This window comes from Notamacropus eugenii, chromosome 3, assembly GCF_028372415.1.
Source record: "Notamacropus eugenii isolate mMacEug1 chromosome 3, mMacEug1.pri_v2, whole genome shotgun sequence".
NCBI classification, from domain to species: domain Eukaryota; kingdom Metazoa; phylum Chordata; class Mammalia; order Diprotodontia; family Macropodidae; genus Notamacropus; species Notamacropus eugenii.
The window spans coordinates 141,831,414-141,850,002 of record NC_092874.1 but is presented as its reverse complement, the minus strand read 5'-3'; the positions used below and the strand labels follow the sequence as shown (position 1 = coordinate 141,850,002).

At 40.5% G+C, this 18,589-nt stretch overlaps 2 protein-coding genes across 4 annotated transcripts in view; one reads left to right on the top strand and one right to left on the bottom strand.

Annotated features, from left to right (window-relative positions):
• DOCK4 (dedicator of cytokinesis 4) overlaps positions 1-9,635 on the bottom strand; it is a 537,022-nt gene extending 527,387 nt beyond the window's left edge. For all 3 annotated transcript variants that reach the window (XM_072653018.1, XM_072653019.1, XM_072653025.1), the window contains exon 1: positions 9,266-9,635. In XM_072653018.1, coding sequence (XP_072509119.1) covers positions 9,266-9,302 — 37 coding nt within the window. In that variant the 5' untranslated portion in view covers positions 9,303-9,635. The remainder of the gene's footprint in view (positions 1-9,265) is intronic.
• A 141-nt stretch (positions 9,636-9,776) lies between these two features.
• Positions 9,777-18,589, top strand: part of ZNF277 (zinc finger protein 277) — a 168,068-nt gene continuing 159,255 nt past the window's right edge. Inside the window, exon 1 of the mRNA XM_072653014.1 lies at positions 9,777-10,047. Within this exon, the coding sequence (XP_072509115.1) occupies positions 9,969-10,047 (79 nt within the window). The 5' untranslated portion in view covers positions 9,777-9,968. The remainder of the gene's footprint in view (positions 10,048-18,589) is intronic.

The window sequence follows — 18,589 nt, the reverse complement described above, 5'->3', positions numbered from 1 at the left end:
TCAGTAAGTGAATGAGTAATGTGCTTGTCATCCTTTGTATACAAAGGTGACACTATCCCACAGTCAACAGAGCATTCACTTTGAACTAATTAATTTTCCTGTAATGGTTTCAGTTTTGCATGATATTATTCTTATGACTGAAGACCAGTTAGAAGGCAAAACAGTAGTTTTTCATGACTAACTGACCTATATAGGAATAGAACCCCATGATTTTAGCCTCATTAGGATTAGTCATAGAAGCAACAAATCCAGAATTTCAAGGAGAGTCCAACAGCAACCTGAAGCTTGAATCCCCTCAAGCAACATCCCAACAAGTGGTCATCTGACCCCTTCTTGAATACTTCACAAAAACTCTTTCACAAACTTTATCCTCATTTGATCCTCACAATAGTTCTGTGCTGTAATCAGGACAATTGAGCTTACTGCTCCAGCTTATTTAGAAAACAAGTCACATAAGCCTTCTCATTCCTTCTAATTACGATCAGCAAACTTGGTCAAATGGAGGAGCTGATGCCAAGTGGCATGCTCTCCTTTGGAGTCCTACAACTGATAATGCATCCCGGTGAAACTGATTGTGCATTCCTTTCTTAAGGTCAATAAGAGGCTTTTTTTCTTTTACCCTGGAAATAAAGTCTAAGAATAAGTGATCAATACATAGTTGATTGGTCTCATTACTTTTTTAAGTCCAAGAAAGAAGAGATTCCAGAAATTAGAGAGGCACCTATCTTAAAAGTTACAACAGCTTAGAACAAAGAAATGCATTTATCCCATGTTTAAGAAGTAACAGTTTATTCGGTTTGAGGTTGGGTTAGGTTTTTTTTTTTTTTTTTGCTCAAATCAGAACCAAGTTTACGTTTAGAAGGCATTGTAAGTATTGTAGAAAGTGTATAAACACAGGATAGTTGTCATATGCCTATCATATCATATGAACTTTGATCTGGTCATTTGTTCTCTAAATTTGTACAATCTACTATGTACAAAGTTTTTTTCATTAATGTGATTCAGACAATACGCAGTAATGAAAGCAGTAACGGTGTTACTACTAAACATTTTTAAATATTTTTTGTTAATGTTATTTGTATAAATGATTTTTGACTTTGAGTAAGTGGATTTGAGGGACATATCTTCTAAGTGAAATGAATACTTAGGGCATATCAAATATCTATGAATTTATAACCCACACCCATGAAGATGGTAGCAAATATATAACTTGACTGATGAGTCATAGAAATGCCAGAGGCACCAGGAGATTAAGAGGTTGTTTATGATCTTCTAGGATGGTAGTGTTAGGTGGTATTTTAACTTAGGTAGGATTCCTAATTACAAAATTCAGCAATCTATCCACTATGCCACAATGGCCCTCCTCTTATAGAATCAGAATGACTAAATGATCTGTAATTGTGACTAGCAGTGTTTGAACATTTTCAGGAGTAATAGCAGGGATGAAAGAGGATTTGATTCTCAAAAGAATTCTGGAAGAGGCAAGTTCACTGAAATTCTTAAACTCTTACCCTACTTACGTGACACTTCCTCCAAGAATCCTTCCCAGATCATGTCTTTTACAGAAATTAAACTCCAAAAAAATATCTCAGCTTCAAACTTTCTAAATCTGTACTGCCAAATTTCTTGTTTTCTTTCTAATTCTTTTTTTTTTTGGTGGGGGGGAGAGTTAATTGAAATATTTATTTATTTAGGATGAAAAAGGATGAAGAATCATCTTCTACTCATAAATGAGAACGCTCACAATTAAATCTATTTTATATCTTTAAAATTCTCAATTCAACCCAACAAATATTTAAGGATCTTCTATAAGCAAGGCATTATGCTAGAACTGAAGATGAAAAACAAGTAGTCCTTGCCTCTAATTATCTTGTCCACTAACAATTGCAAGGAAATAGCTTTAAAGACAAACAGTGTTTCCAAATGAGAACAAAAACCTTATGCTTAATAAGCCGATCAACTTTCCTACCAATTTCTCATAACTACTTTGCATTACATTGTAAACACCTTGTGAGTGGGAACTGTTTCATTCTTTGTATGTGTCAGCAAGTCAGTAAACATTTATTAAAAGCTTACCAAGGGTCAGACACCAGCTAAGTACTGAGGTTAAGTGCCTGGGAAGTAGGAGGTGTTTAATAAGTATTTGTTGATTAACTGATTCGTAGTACCTTGTAGATCACTCACTTATAATCATCAGTTAATCATGAATTTAGAGCCAGTATAGACCTTAGGGGTTATCTTAGATCCATTCTCCTTCTAAGGATGAGGAAATCAATGTCCACAGCAGTAAAATTACAAGCCCAAAGTCACAGAGGTAGTAAGTAGTTCAGCCAAGCTTCTAATCCAGGCCTTCAGACCCCAAATCCAGCACTCATCCATTCTACCACATTGTGCTGCTTTCCATTTTGTAAGTACAAAAACTCAATGAACAAACATCTTGGATACTTCATCCTTATCTCTCCTACTGGATTCTAAATTGTTAATTGTTGGAGGAGAGGTGGGAAAACTGGGATACTGATGCATTGCTGGTGGAATTCTGAATTGATCCAACCATACTGGAGAACAATTTGGAACTATGACGAAAGGGCAATCAAACTGTGCATGAACTCTTTGACCAGGTCTGTATCCCAAAGAGATTTTCATTTTAAAAGGTAAAGGACCTATTTTTACAAAAATATTTAGAGCAATTGTTTTTGTGGTGGCTAAGAACTGGAAATTGAGGGCATGCTCATCAACTGAACAAGTTGTGGTATGTGATTGTAATGGAATATAATTGTGCAACACGAAATGATAAGGCTGATTTCAGAAAAACCTGGAAAGACTTACATGAACTGATACAGAGTGAAGTGAGCAGAACCAGGGAAACATTGTTCACAATAACAGCAATATTGTACAATGAACAACTAAGGCTATTCTCAGCAATACAATAATCCAAGGCAATTCCAAAGAACGAATGATGAAAATGCTATCTGCCTCCAAAGGAAGAACTGATAGAGTCTGAGTACAGACTGAAGCATACTATTCTTCCCTTTCATCTTTTTTTTTGTTCAAGTTTTCCTCCACAAAATGACTAATATGGAAATGAATTTTACATGACTGCACATGTATAACCTATATGAGATTGCTTACTACTGTATCAAGAAGAGGGAAGGGGAAGGAGGAATGCAGTTTGGAACTCAAAACAAAAAACAATTGAATGTTTAAATGTTTTTACATATAACTGGGGGGAAAATATAATATTTTAAGAGAAAGAAAGAATTTGCCTATAGTCATACATCTGGTAAGTGTCATAGTCAGATCTCTTTGACTTCACATCCAATTTCCACCTCACATTGGAGTGTAAGGACCAAGGTATTCATTTCTGTAGTTTTCCCAACACTAAACATAGCTTGTTGTTCATGTAGTTGTTGATGAAGGAATGAATGAATGAATCTACTAACAGAGGACTTCTATTTTGGTCTCCTTGTAGGAAGTTTTCTATGAGACTGTGACTCTACCCCTATTGAGCTAAAACAAATCAAAACCTCTTTAAGTTCAGTTTCTTTTATGTAAAATCTGTTCCTACTTCATCCAGTTGCAGTGATAATCAAAACACAGTACAAGTGAAACTGATTCAAAACAAGAGCCACACAAATGTAAGCTTTTATCACCATGAGGATTCTTGAACATTATTATTTATTATTAAAACTGTTAAGAACAGGTTAAGTTAAATGACTATAATCATCTAGGATTCTGCCACTTCAAGAACCATCCTCCAACCAAGAAGTAAAGGAAGGCACAATTATTGATCTATTGTATGAAAATGTGGTCTAATGTGGTCCTTCTGGAAGAATTGTCACTTGGGAAGGAGTTGTAAGAAAAGGAAATCGATAGTATAATACCAAAGCAGACAACATGCTAAACCACATGCATCTGTCATCTTCCTAATGTGTTCAAACCAATTGGTGAGATTTTACCAAGAGATAGAAATCACTCTTACCCCAAATACTTAAGAAAAAGTTCAAAATTATACAGTTAGTGTATACAGTTGGATTCCTTCTGAATGCTGCTTCCATAGCATTACAACCACACAGTATTTGGAAACAAAAAAAGTCATGAAATAAACATTCTTTTTAAACTCTGTAAAATGAGTTTGCAATAGCAATGAACAAAAACTAAAAGAAAAATCACACTCTCCTTATTCTCTCCCAGACAAGAGTACAATTACATGGGAGAACAGGGAGGGGGAGAAAATTTAAAACTCAAAATCTTATGGAAGTGAATGTTGAAAACTAAAAACAAATTAATTATAAAGAGTATAATTATATTTTCTTTTTGAAGGAAATACCACTCTAAAATAACTTTTATAAAGAGGCAGGAATTAGTTCTGTTACAATAGAAGGACTTTAAAAAGAAAAACAAATCAAATTAAGCCAAAACATCTCTAGAAAATGATAACTTATATTTATATAGTGTTTAAGAGTTTATACAGTATTTTCACTTCAACAATCCTATGAAGTCATCATCCTCTTTTTACAGTTGGGAAAATGGAGCTTCCTAGGGAATAAGTGATTTGTCCAAGGTCACACACTTTCCACACAGCTGTTCAAAACTGATCTTCTAACTTTAAGTCTTATGCTCTTTGTATGATACCATACTTTTCCTCTTCCTGAAAAATATAGGCAGGTACTTTTTTAAGACTGCGTAAGTTTACGAAGTCCTCAAGAGCAGATACCCCATCTAATTAAAATTTTATCTCCTCCGATACCCAGAACATATAGTCCATAATTTTAGTGAATTCTCTATGTTGCTTACTTCCAATTTCTTCTGTATATAGTTTGTACATAGTTCTTCGTATGTCATCTCCCTCAGTAGATTCTGAGCTCCTTGAGGACAAGAATGGTCTTTTGTCTTTTTTTTTGTATTATAGCTATCCCCTGACTGACCTAACAAATATTTGTCAGATTAATGAATGACTAGTAATAATATTAATGTTGATCTCGACAACAGTACAATAGTAGAGGTAATACTAAGTAGATCCTTCACATACAAGATTATACTATTAACTAGAGTTAGTATGTATAACATGCATTCAGAGTTGTTTTACCTGTTATGTTAATGGCTTTGCACTGATTCATCCCTAATCCTTTGCCCAGCCAAGGGTGTACATTTATGAACTAGATAGCTGACAAAGTTAGAAGTGCTGTCTATGGTTATGGAACATAAAAAAATAACTAATCCACATAGGGATATTAGAGACAATAAAATAACTCATCTGTATATAGTGTTTTAGGATTATAAAGTATTTTTATCTGTTATCTCACTTGAGCCTCACAAAAGCACTGTGAGGTAGACTGGGCAAATTTTATTCACATTTTACAGGTGAAGAAATTTCAGCTCAGAAAGATTAAAAATAAGTTGCCCTAGAGCACAGAGCTAGTTTAATGGGAGAGCCTTCTTTAAGCACAAGTCCCTTCATTTGTAGTTCAGGCCTCTTTTCTATGCTGCATGCCAGAATGTCTCTTCATTGTAGGCACCACACAACTATCTGCTGAAGGAATCTTGGAGCAGTTACGCCTTCAATGCTCTGAACTATTTCTGTGGGCAATCCCCACTTACACAGAGAAGGAAGGTGACCTCTTTATCTTTGTAAAATTATTCAGTCTGCAGGAAATCAGAAAACATTTTGGGGGCGGGGGGAATCTGCTTTACTCACCATCAGAGGAACTCCTCTTGAAAGGATCAGACAGACTGTGAAAGTGAGCAACTGCCACCTGGATCCTAGCAGTCCCTCCAAGAAACCGGGTGGCTTTTGCTTAGCTCTTCATCTTGTTTAAAAATCATTTTTGGCATGCCATGGAAAAAGTATATACCACACAGCAAGCTTTGCTCTTCTTTCTAAAGGGTACATGTGATTAGTAGCTTTAAAACTGTAAAGCTACCGCTTATGGGAATGTAAATCATCACGTAGTCTGACTCCTTCATTTTACAGGTAAAGAGACTGAGGCCCAACAAAGTTACTGACTTGTGCCTAAAGACACAAAGCAAGTCAATGGTAAATTCAGAACTGGAACCCTGGTCTCTGGCATTTGAGTCCAATGCCTCTTTTCTACTCTGCTAATTGATGGAGTCAATAACCAGAATTGTTCAACTTAAAAAAAAAATCCTCATTTCATCATGAACAACTTTTTTTAATCACACTAAAAAGAAAAGAGTTATATTATGCTCAGAAATTTAGTTTGATTCTTATCTTTCATAATTTTCCAATTTTAGACAATTCAGGCCCATGACAAAACATAGATGGTTTTGACATAAAGGTGGGTTATCACTTAAACACTATAGGCTATTCTATTGCCCAGGTGAGAGAATTTACATTTTCAAACCACTTTGAAATATATATATGTAATATATATACACACACATACATATATGTACATCTACATATACACACATGTACATGTATACATATACTATTTATTATAAAAGAAAATGAAGAATATGCATTATATTTGTGAAATGTTAACACAGATATATTAAAGACACAAATATTTTCTCTGTGGACACACACGGATCACTACAGATTTTTTAAAAAGTCCCACAGTAAAAGTGGTAGATTTTCAGAGGTATCTGAACACTTCAGGTTGGAAAGGATCAATTTATTTCAATTACTGATGAAACTGAACTGAACCAAGAATTGCAAATCTTTGATAACCACAAAATACTCTTCCCTGGTATTCATAAGAACTACAGAAAACACACACATTTATATCAAGGGTAAAAGGGAGGAGGAGGAGAAGAAGCCTTGAAGCACTAACAGCCACAAATAGTTCTCTCCATGGTGAAGAAAGAAGCTCCGCATGCAGGAGTATCCTAGCAAATTTTTCTCAGTACTCCAAAAAATTCTAACAGATGGATGGTGAACAACTAAGCAACCACAAGCCAAATGCTTGAAAAATAATAAAAAAAAATATTATTAGCCCTCAAAGGTTTGCAGTATAAATGACAAAGGGAAGCAATAATTCTGGCAAGAAATACTCATCTTTCCACTCTCCCCCTTCCTTTGCCACCTTTTCCCACTCAGATAAGTGGCCTCCAAATCACAACTACCACCACACAAATCTGAGTGATTTTGCTGCAGCTTGAAATACTTCACTGATAATATCCTGTTTGCTACTCCAGCAAACCCTAGAGTGGTTTATCAGACCCTGCCCACAGCAGTAAAGAAAAGAGACTAGGGGAGCTAATCGATACTAGCAACCCAGCTGTGACCTGGCACATAGAAAAATAAAAGAAAATGAATCCCATCGATAATCTCTATAATTTAACACTTGGAAGAAAGCAACATCTGGGATCAACTCCAAATGGGACGGGGTTGCCCTGAATGGGTCTTGGCTTCTTGCACTAATTGTTAAACCCGGTGCAATGAGATGATACTGAGATGATACCCTCTTCCTCAAGCTCAGAAACAAAGACAAACTCTTTAGGCTTCTACCTAAATATGGAAAAAATATAAAAGCGACCAAGGAAAAGAAGGAAGCTGGAAAGAATGGCTGTCAAACATACTCCAAACACATCTAGAAGAAACTATTGTCTTGCTAACCACTCAACACAGAACGAAGGCTTTTAGTAGGTCAAGCAAAAGATGAGCTGACTTTGTTTAATCACTTCACGAAGTCAGTTCAGAGGACTCCACGGTCTCTCCTCCAGGCAAAATTGGGGAGAGAGGGTCCCCTGTGAAAATGACTCCCACAAACAGCACTTTGATCTTCCTTTTTTAATTGCAGGAAACGAATGAGATGGGAAGAAAGCAGATTTTCCACAGTATCCACATCTACAGAGATTTGCCCTTTTCAAAAGCACTGCCTAGCGGCAGTAGATGGCAGATAAGAAATAAGGGGATAATAGATAAATTCTATAAATGTTCTGATCTCAGAGAGACCTTTAGGGCCGTGGTTAGCCCGTTCGTGTTTCAGGACCTTCACTGAAAGCCCCATTTCTTTCTTTTCTTTTTTTTAAGGCAAATCCTGAAAACCCAGAAAGAGGGGAGGGGGATGGGGAGAAGGGAAGAACCCAGTTTAATTCAAACAAGAACGGGAACTCTAGTCCGTATTAAATGGGAGGAGGGAGAGGAAGGGAGAATCCAGCGTTCATCAGTCAACATTAATGTCCTTTGTTGTTCACCTTTGCACAGAGGAGCGAGTGTTACACTGTTTTCCTTTTTCTCAAAACGCCAAAGTCAGACAGGTCTTTCCTTAAAACGTACCCTCCTGCCTCCGTCTGACCCACGGCTATCCCTAGCTCACTCCCCAGAACTGAAAATGCACTTTCCAACTGACCCCCCACCAAAAAAACCCCACCCCACGCCCGGCTCCCCGCAGTGACCCCAGGATCGGACCGGACGCAGTAGCCAGAAGTGGAAACATAACCAAGTCCTCGTTCCTTTTCAAATGACAAGGAAAGGGAGCAATTCAACGGAAATTCACAGAGAAACTCCCCCAACCCTCAAAAACACTTAATACAAAATACAAACAAAAATGTGCGGGGGGGGGGGGGTGGAGAGGAGAAGGGCGTTGGGGAAGGAAATAGAACGGGCTCAGTCTCCTGTCAGAATTGTCCTTTGTAGATTATTGCACATTTTGCACTCTGGGGATGTTCATGCGAGCCAGAAGGAAGGGTTTGCCTTCCCTTTCTGGTTTTGTTGGTTTCGGGTTTTTTCCCCCTCCCCTTCCTCTCTTCTCTGTCCCCAACCCTCCTCCCGGGAAATCTCTGCAGCTGATTGTCGTTTCAAATCCCGGGGTTTGGGGGGGAAGGGACGAAGGGGAAGACTAGGAAAGGGGCTCGCCCTTTCCCTTGCAACTTGACACACACATGCACCCATCTCCACTTCCAAACTCCAAAGACGGAGATGAGAGTCGGCAACGCAGAACTAAGGGATCCGTTCCCTTTGCATCGGCGGCTGATCGCTAGCCAGCGGATCTGAAAGCGGAGGGTGGTAGAGAAGGGGGTGGGTGCGTAGGGTTTCGTTGGGGCGGGCGCGAGCCCCCAATCCAGCGAGTTGGGGGGGGCAAGGATGTGTGTATCTCTCTCCGCTTTGAGATGATCTGCATAGCACAGCACCGTATCAAGGCAAAAGAGGGAAACAAACGGGGGACTATATTATGCCCCAACTATCCATTTCCAGCCTCACCTAAATATAGGGGGCAAATAACAAGAGCAGAAAAGAAGAGAAAGAGGAAAATTGCAAGCCCAGGAGAGAGAATAAAAGTTCGCCCGGAGAAAGACTCACCTACGCCGTATTTCTCGTGCTCTGTAGGTATCCACATGGCTGAAGGAAGATTCTGTTGTCCCTCTCTCACACCTCCTCTCAGGAGCTCAAAACAATAAACCAGAAGCCAGAGTAGCAGCAGCAGCGAAAGGGCTAAAGGCAGCTCAGCGCTCTCAGTCCTTGGGCAAGAGGGAGAAGGGTCAGGACTGGAGCCTGCCCAAGCGCTGACAGTGCGCGGGCTGTGCTCCGACTGATGCTAAGGCTGCTCGGGCTGCTGGAGCTGGGGCCGCTGCTGCACCTCTCCGCAGCTTCCTCAGACGCGCTCCCGGGGATTCAGACGCGCAGGCATTGTTCTGATTCACTGAACTAAGCGAACACGCCGGGGCACTCTCGGGCGCACCGCCCCCACTGCTTTCCTCCACTCCACTCCCCCCCTCTTCCCTCCTCCCTCCTCTGCACTCCCCGATGCATGGTGGGAAGTGTAGTTTTCCACCTCACTCCAGAGAAGGGACAGGACACCCTAGCGATTGGGGTGGGGCTTATGGAGGTCCCTCCCATTCTCCCTTGTTCGGTTCTGCTGAATAAGAGCTGTTGGTGGCTACGTTGGGGAGTGGAGGAAAGGCTGAAGTTGGGGGTGGGGTGAGGTGAGGTGTAAACTGAGTCCTAGGTTCTCATTGGAACTAGACCCCACCTCCTCATTTCTCTCCCCCACTCTCCCAGCGGAATGGCTTCTCTTGGGATTGAGGGGGCTGCAGCTGGAGAAGATGGTGCTGGCGGCAGCAGCAGCAAATTCAGTGATGCAGGTGAGTTTGGTGGCCCCCTTGAAGCAGGGCCCTTGGTGCCAGTGGCATTAGTTTTCTTTCCTGCTTTCTATTCCAGTCGTCCCTGCTGCAACACAAACCCTCAAGTCAAACTGACTTGTAGGAGCTAGCCAGAGTCTTAAAGGCTGAGCTTTCTGCAGCCACGTGTGCCCTGGGAATGGCGCTGTGAACCCGGGGAGGGCAGGAGGCGGAGGCGCATATTTGGCAGCTGTTTGCCTTAGAGCGGGTGGAGAAAGGAGGAGGAAATGCCACCTCCCCTCCCCGAGCTGTTAGGGAACCCTCTCTTGGTTCTTCCCTTCCGGTTCTGAAGTAGCTCCCCACTTGAGCTCCTACCCGTTCAATCGGTTTCGGTTGGGTGGATTGATTTGGGGGCGTGTATGTATGGCATTGCAAATTAGCAAGTCTTTCCACCTCCATTTCCTCAGCTTAGACTCTTTTGGGCTTTGTTTGGCATCAAGAAACTTGTTTTATGTGCGTCTTGCGTCTTCCAGGTATGAAATGTTCGTTCCTGGACATTTGTGTAGCGGTATCTTACAGTTTTCTTCCGCACTGGAGGAAGGCTGTGTCCGCTGACCTCTCTGGGATCTCTGCCAAAGTCTCCTTGAGGGTAGAATACTGTTGCTGGAACTCTTGTCAGGGAACCGAGGACATGAAGGAAGGGAAGAGGAGGAGAGAGCTTGCACTCAGCTTCAGAGACGATTCAGAGGTCTCTGGACTTTTCAGTAACACTCTTTTGGGTTGCGTTTTGGCCATCACAGTTACTTTTACCAGTCTATGGGTTTGGGTTCTCTGGAGGACTTTTGTATGGTGTCAGAAATAAGAAACTAAACTTTGAGGGAGGAGCACCCTGGGTCAGAAACTAAATTTGGGGGAGGAGCCTCTTTGGTGAGCAACCAACTTTGGGGGAGGAGCCTCCAGGATGTGTCTTTTCTGGGATTTTAGGTGCAGGATCATAAGGAAGCTCAGCCTCCTCGTTTTACTGATGGAGAAACAACAATCACAAAAATAGGAGCGGGGAGAGAGTTAAATTACTTTCCCGGGGGTGCACAAGTAGTGAGTGACCGCTCCAGTTCTGCCTTCTGCCCACCCGTCTCAGATTGCTTTCCTACTTCCCGGATTCTTCCTCCTTTCCCCTGAAGGAAAAGAGGGCCTCCGGGCAAAGAATGCAGAGAGCTGTAATAGTGATTTGGAAGTTGCCATTTCAGGAGGGGAAAAAAGTTATTTTTGCCCTAGATAAGGTTTGATACACCTTTGCTGAAGGCTTTTTTGTTTTGTTTTTTGCTTTTACAGTTAATAATTGTGTGGTCAAAAACTGAGTCTCATCACCACAAAGTTAAAAGTGCTGTTACCAGCCACTTCTATTATCAAAATTCCCTAACCCTGAAATTATTTTTTAAAAGTACCTCTGTCAGTGCTATATATCTTAAACTGGCTGCTGAGTCAAATGTTTATCCACCTCCACATCCTAGACAGTTAATTATTGAGTTATTTGGTATTCATTTTGGTGGACCAAGTGCTTGACCCAACTCTCATTTGGGGGAAACATATAATTAAAGTTCTCTAGATGCTAGCATCTCAAGAAGGTTATTTAAGACCCAGAGATGTCACATTTAGAATTGTCAACAAGCTGACTGTTGAAGAGAAAATGATTCCTAAACTTTCACATTTGTTTCTACAAGAGGTTCTTAAAATGGAAATGGACCAAAATGAGAAAGCTGAATGGAAAAGTGACTCTCAGTTTTTTGTTTTAATGCCATTAGAAATTCCTGAAATCAGCATTAAAGGAGGGGACAGTGTAATCTAATGAAGGACTACCAAAAGATGGACTTGAAACCATTCGCTGAAGACAGTTTACAAAATTACAGGAAATGGCTTCCTAGCTCAGACCAGCCGTTATCTCTCTTGGAATGGACAAAGGGATGTTATAAAGAGAAGCCACCGTGGAGTGCATAGAATGCTGGACTTAGAATCAGGAAAACCTGAAAGGCATTTATTCTGTGACTCTAACTAGTCATTTAACCTCTTAGCCACAGTTTCTTCATCTATGAAATAGGAACAATAATTACTAGCTTAAAGGCTGTTGTGGGGTCAGATGAGATAATATGTGTAAACAAGGCACAAATCTTATTACATCATAAATGTCACATTTATATTAGTTGACTTTCATAACATCGCAGCACACATTTAGCATTCTACCCCCAAACTCCCCTTTAGTAACCCATTCATAACATTACATAAAATTTTTCCAGACTACTTCAAAACTGTAAATTACTATAAAATTTAAAAGAGCATTGTTATCAAACACATTTCTATTTTTCATCAGTAAAAACTCAGCCTAATAAAACATGCATTTTTTGTTTTTTGCCTGTTGTGTATTGTAGTATTCCCACTGAATTGATCTAAAACAACTCCTTCAAGATATGCCTTCTAATTCTAAAGTAGCATGCAATAATGGAAAGAATACTGAATCTGGGAACCAGAAAGCCTTGCTTTGAGCTCTGGCTCCACCTCTTACTAACTTCGTGACCTGGAGTAACTTAGTCAATAAACATTTATTAAGCACCTACTAAGTGCCAGATGTTCTATTAAACCCTGGGGCCGCAAAGAAAAGCAAAAGACAATCTTTGCCCTCTAGGAGCTCATAATCTATTAGGGACAACATTATGCGAGCAACTATGTACAAGCAAGTAAATTATGGGGAACTGCTCTGAGACTCCATTTAATTATCTGTAAAAAAAAAGATAATATTTGCACTTACCTACTGTGCATAAAGCAGTTTTAAAGCTATGAAGTGCTATAAAAGTCTAGGCTAGTACTTGTAAGATTTTCTAGGCCTAGCCTAATATCTTAGTATGAGACCCATTCCTATGCAATGGGGAGTTATGCTCAGGGATGGAGGACCTGTCACTATTGCCCAGATTCCTTCTTTGATATATTTGGTGTCGGATTTTGGAACAGTACAGCACAACACTGGAGATTCACCTACCAGAGACATCTTGGGGAAACATGGAGATGTCACATCTGCCCCAGGATGCCTCTACCAGAGGTTCAGCAGCCAGTCATACAGAATGGAACTTGAGGAAAGCTGGCAGAAATACCAGAGGTGTTCTTGCAAGCTTCCCCCTAGCCACACCTGAGCATTCACTCACTCCCACGAAAAGCACTTGAAATTAGCCTTCTATACCAGGTGCTTCTCCCAGACTCCTTTGCAGGAGAGGGCCCTAGCTTGCTCAGGCATTTGTTCCTAGCGCCTGGTATAGGTGCAGGTGGTAGGGGAGGGACTCTCTCAGCAGTATCGCCAGTCCTAATGAGAAGTCTGATGAAAACTCTTGCTTTCTGAGAAACTCTAGGACTACAAGGATCCCAGAAATTTCTCATATCACCATCTACTACTTCAGCGAGAATTTATGAGTGCAGTTCTATTTTCTACGTGCCTATCATGTGTGAGACACTATGTTAGGTGGCTAGGACCAGATTAGACCTCAGAGATCTAAACTCCATAGAAACCACACAGGTCTTGCCTTGCTCTTAAGGAGGTTAGGGACTAAGGACTAGATGAGGACACATGTACACAAACAATTATGATACAAGCAAGAGAAATTGTGAGTAAGGTTTTGGCAAGATGCTGCAAGGACAGGGTGATCATTCTTGTGACGGGGAGGTCAGAGAAGATCCCACAGGTAATAATGATGATGCTAGCAGATAGTTATATAGCATTGAGTTTTAAAGAGGGATTTATGTTCCTTCTCATCCAATCTTGCAACAACTTTGTTAGGTAGGTGTTGCTCTGATCCCTACTTTAGAGATGAGGAAAAAAGTTTAGCAAGGGTAAGTGACTTACCCAAGGTCACACAGTTAGTGACTCAGGCATTGGTATCTTTTGACCTCCAGTTTAGTATTCTTTGGGTAGTGAACATAGTACTGATGGTACTTGAAAAGGGCAGAGGCTCTGTCAGTTTTGAATTTGCTTCCTCAGCTCCTAGGCCAGTGCCTGACACATAGTAAGCTATTAATAACTGCATGGTGATTTATTGAAGTCAGAAGACTCACCTTCCATCCAGCTTTTCTCGCTTACATGCTAGCTATGTGGTCCTGGCAAGTCCATTTCTTTCTCATTGCCCGGATTTCTTCATCTATGAAATGAGGGGGTTAGAGGAATGATTTCTGATATCTCTGCTAATTTAACATTTTGTGGTTGATTACTGGGTGAGGTCATACCAAATCATCATCATCATCCCCTCCTGTGCATATGGACAACAACCAGGAAGTCTCCATGCCCTTTGAAATCTAGTCTGGAGCACTGGATTTTAAGAGAGGAGGCATAGTCTCCAGTACCAACTTTACTACCAGACAGGTCTGTGACTTAGTCTTCATTGTTGCCTCAATTTCTCCTTTTGTAATTACAGGATAACACCACTTGCTTTCTTCATCCATCTCATAATAGATAATGGAGCCCAAATAAGATAAGAGGTCTCCAGAGTAAGAGTGCTATCTATCTAAGATATTATGATTCTTATCTGGTTGACATGTAGGAAAAAAGTCATCTTAGTCTGTCTCTTAGAAAAAACAGATCTATGCTGATATTGCTAGAAAAGAAAATGCCCCAATCTTTAAAAAACATCCTAAAGGCGTCACAACACCAACAGTGTCAATTAATACCATCCAGACTTGTTATCTTGCCGCCTTCTTCCTCAGAGTTGCAGAAGGCAAGCTTTTCAGGAAAACCAGAAAAACAAGATTACAGGCACATAAGAGGCAACACAAGTTGGTGGGTTAACCAGGGAGAGAGAATGAATTTCTTATTTCAGTACCCTGGTTAAAAGGAGATACTATTTTAGGAAGAGTCAAACTTCCCTCTACCTCAGTGAATAAGCTTTGTAGAAGAATATGTTAAGGCTGACCTGTCCAGTATTCAGTCTCTGGCAATGTCCTGCCATACTTGTCCTTGAGGGCCCTGTGTCATCATCTTTGGGGCTGTTTCCAGATGGGCTGGGACTTGGAGGGCTGTAGTTAAGCTTTTCTAGCTATCTGTGAAGCAACATGCTGTCAGCAAGCTATATACTGTAGAGCTGAATTAAGCCAAATCTCATATACCTTTCATGCTTTTCTCCTTCGGTGGGGAAGAAAACCAGCAGAAAAGGCAATCAGTTCCCCTTTCTTTTAATGTTTCCAATCTCCAGAATTTCTAGGTTTTACAAAATAATCCTGGGAAGGGTGAGAAATGTGTTGATGATTATGATTTCTGCTACTGGTAGGTGCGTTTCTGGAATTTCCAGACTGAGAAAGAAAATATTAGTGGGCTCTGAAAGTTATCTTCCCCAAATTCTTTCTCTGGATACTGCTTAATCTCCAAGAATGAGCTTGATGTGGCAAAGCACATGCCAAAATATGAGAGAAAGTAGAATGAACCTATTCTTGCAGTGAGTTCTTGGGGTGAGATGGGAATGAAAGACAAATATGAGTGTGTGTATACATAGAAACATATGTGTATGTGTGTATATATATATGCACACATACACGCACACACACACACACGTAATACTGGAGCCAGGCAAAGAAAACACCTTTATAGTTGAAACAATCTTATGGTACTTTTGTTAATCTTTTTGGTACTTGAATAACTAATGGTCCTTGGATAGAGTCTAACTCAAAAATTAAATTACCAAATTCTTAGCAAATTTCATTCTAAATCCCACTCCACCCCCCAAACCTTATAGCCAGAGCTGGCCACCCTTTTAGTCAAGAAGCATTTACTTGTTGTATGCTACTTGTGTGCCAGGGTGTACAGATGTCAAGGAAGACTGAGTACCTCTGGTGGGAGGGCTGCCAAGCCCTTTTCAGAGTTGCTTTTCACCTTTGGTGTCCACCTGCCACCTAACTCTCACCTGTGGCTCCAAGAGGAGTGGTCACACTCCTGTAACCCTTTCTGCAAAGCAGCTAAACCAGATGGAAGGTGACCAATGGGCTTCCAATCTACCTAGGGAGGTGTCTACTCCAAGCTTGTGAAGACTTCCCTTATGGAATGGGAACCATTTGTTCCAATGGCAGAAGCAGGTGCTGTGGAATGATTGGAACTTGGTTAGACATCGAAGACCCAAGATCATCCACTGCATCCCTAGCCATCACCAGTCGTCTTGATTTTTGTCTTGCCACTGAACTTTGATTACTCTGGCAGAGTGAGGCCAAGGACTTTGTGCATCTCCATCTCACTTAAATCCAATTTTTGTGGGAGTCAGAAGACTTGTGTACTAGTACACAGTGCTAAGCGCTGGCAATACAAATACAGACTCAGCCCCCCAAAAATACAGTTCCTTCTCTTAAGGGGCTTATATTCCATTGGAGGAAGACAACACACAACAGGTAACTGAAATGCAGGGAGGAAGGTAAGAGAAGTGAGGACCAGGAATGAACATGGCTGAAGTCTGGCCTGGGCACGTTCTCAAAATGGAAGTTCCAGGAGGAACTTGCCAATCAGAGAAGAATCTCCAGGCAATCAGCAGGATGGAAGGATATCCCCAAGGCTACAGGTTCTCCACCCCTGTTCTAGACCCTTGGCAGAATTTGGAATTAGGTAAAATTTATCTTTGTCACTTTTCTGCTTCTCAGAACAAGATTACTTTATGTCAGTGCCCTTGCTGTCACCTTCCTTCCTTGCCCACCTGTCTGTACCCAAGATCTAATGTGAATTCAGTGAAGGGGGGAGACTAATGCCTTTTTCTACACGTAGGGTGATTGAACCAATACAAGATAATTCTGGCTAGAAGTTCAAGTTGAGCCATTAGTTCAACCCGGTGTCTCCTAATGTCTTTGACATTGCCTATACAGTGACACAATTGTTAGAACCTCAGAAATTTGCTAGTAATTGTTACTAGCACTGCCCTTTAATTTTTCATTGTGTCCATATGGTCACTTTAAGCATGGGTTTCTGCTCTGTTTCTCAGTAACTGAATTGTGTTGAGCCTCATATCATATAGGGGGAGGGGTTAATCATTTTTTGCATAGCTCCCCTGGTCCTCGAGTAAGAAAATGATAGAGCTATTCAGTTTATACATTTCTGGCATAGTCTTGTGACATCTCCAAATACATGATTTAGGAAGCTTCCTTCTAAGTGTAATTCAGTAGTCATCTAAGAATGAGTAGGAAATTACAAAATGAACAAGCTCTCTCACTTGTACTGGTTTAGTCCTTAAGTGTCTGTGCTTACTTATGTGTTTAGACTCTTACCACAAAGTGATGGGTTATTTTATGCTGCAGATCCTATATCAGAGACTATAAACTAAGTTACCCTGAAATGAATCAGTACTCCAGGTAGAGAATATAGGCTGCTTCCTCTCCAAGAACAAAATGTAGATGACATTTGTAGATGAAGATGACACCACTGAGCCATAATCAGTAGGTCACGTATTTTGGATTTTTTTCCCCAGGAGTGATGATAGATTTGACAAATGAGCTCGTATATTCCATCAGCCCATTCATTAATACACTCTTTTATCTGATCCACTTTGTGAAGTGGAGATATATTTCAAAACTTGCTCCCTAAGGTTAGGGGGTAACTCTGTGGCCATGGAACAGAGCAGAGTTTACTGACCCACCCCTCTGGGAGATCCTTGAGAGCAGGGAACATTTTGCCTTTCTTTGTATCTTGGGCTCTCAGCAAGGTATGTGGCATACTTGCTTATACCTTCATGATAATTCGAGTGGCTTGAATGCATTAAACGACATTTAGGAGAAATGAGGTGCTATTGAGTTATCTCAATAGGATGAATTTAAATCAGTCATCCAGTACCTGTTGAACTCCTAGTACATGCCCAATGTTGTGTGAGATACAAAAGAAGTTAGACCGCATGGATCCTGACCACAAGGAGCTTACAATCTACCTGAAGGGACAAATGCCTGTGATATCTTATAATGGATATCATGTGGTATATTCCTGCTAGGAAGGAGACAAATTTAATTCTGTGATGTAACAATAGGTATACAGCTTTAAGTTGTGTGATACAGTGTGGCACAGTGGAGAAAAAGCTAACCTCAGAATAAGGAAGAAAGACTTGTATTCAAGACCTGCCTCTGATACATCTTGACTGTGTGACCTTGAGCAAGGAAGTAACTTCTCATTGTCCTTTATTGAGAAGGTATCTGCTTTGGTAGAGGGAATTTTCTTTTGGAGAGTTCCCTCTACTCATGAAGTTACAAGTCTAGCATAGAAAAAAAAATTTATAGTCACCTATTACTTAGAGAAATGGACAGGCTTGATTTTTTAATTATGTTCATTTTTACAAAGAAGAGAAGTTCATGATCAGCCTCATGCTTTCACCAGGCTTGATTTTTTAATTTTTCTGCCATGAAAGATGAGTCATCTTGTAATTACAGAGGCCACACCTGTTATAAATTATTTTGAGTGTGTTTATCAAAATATGCATAGATGTTTAATTTCTAACACTGAACTGGTTGCATATTTAACACAATGCTCTGTTAAGCAACATGTTAGTATTCAACAGTAATAGCCAATTAGAAAAGAAAATAT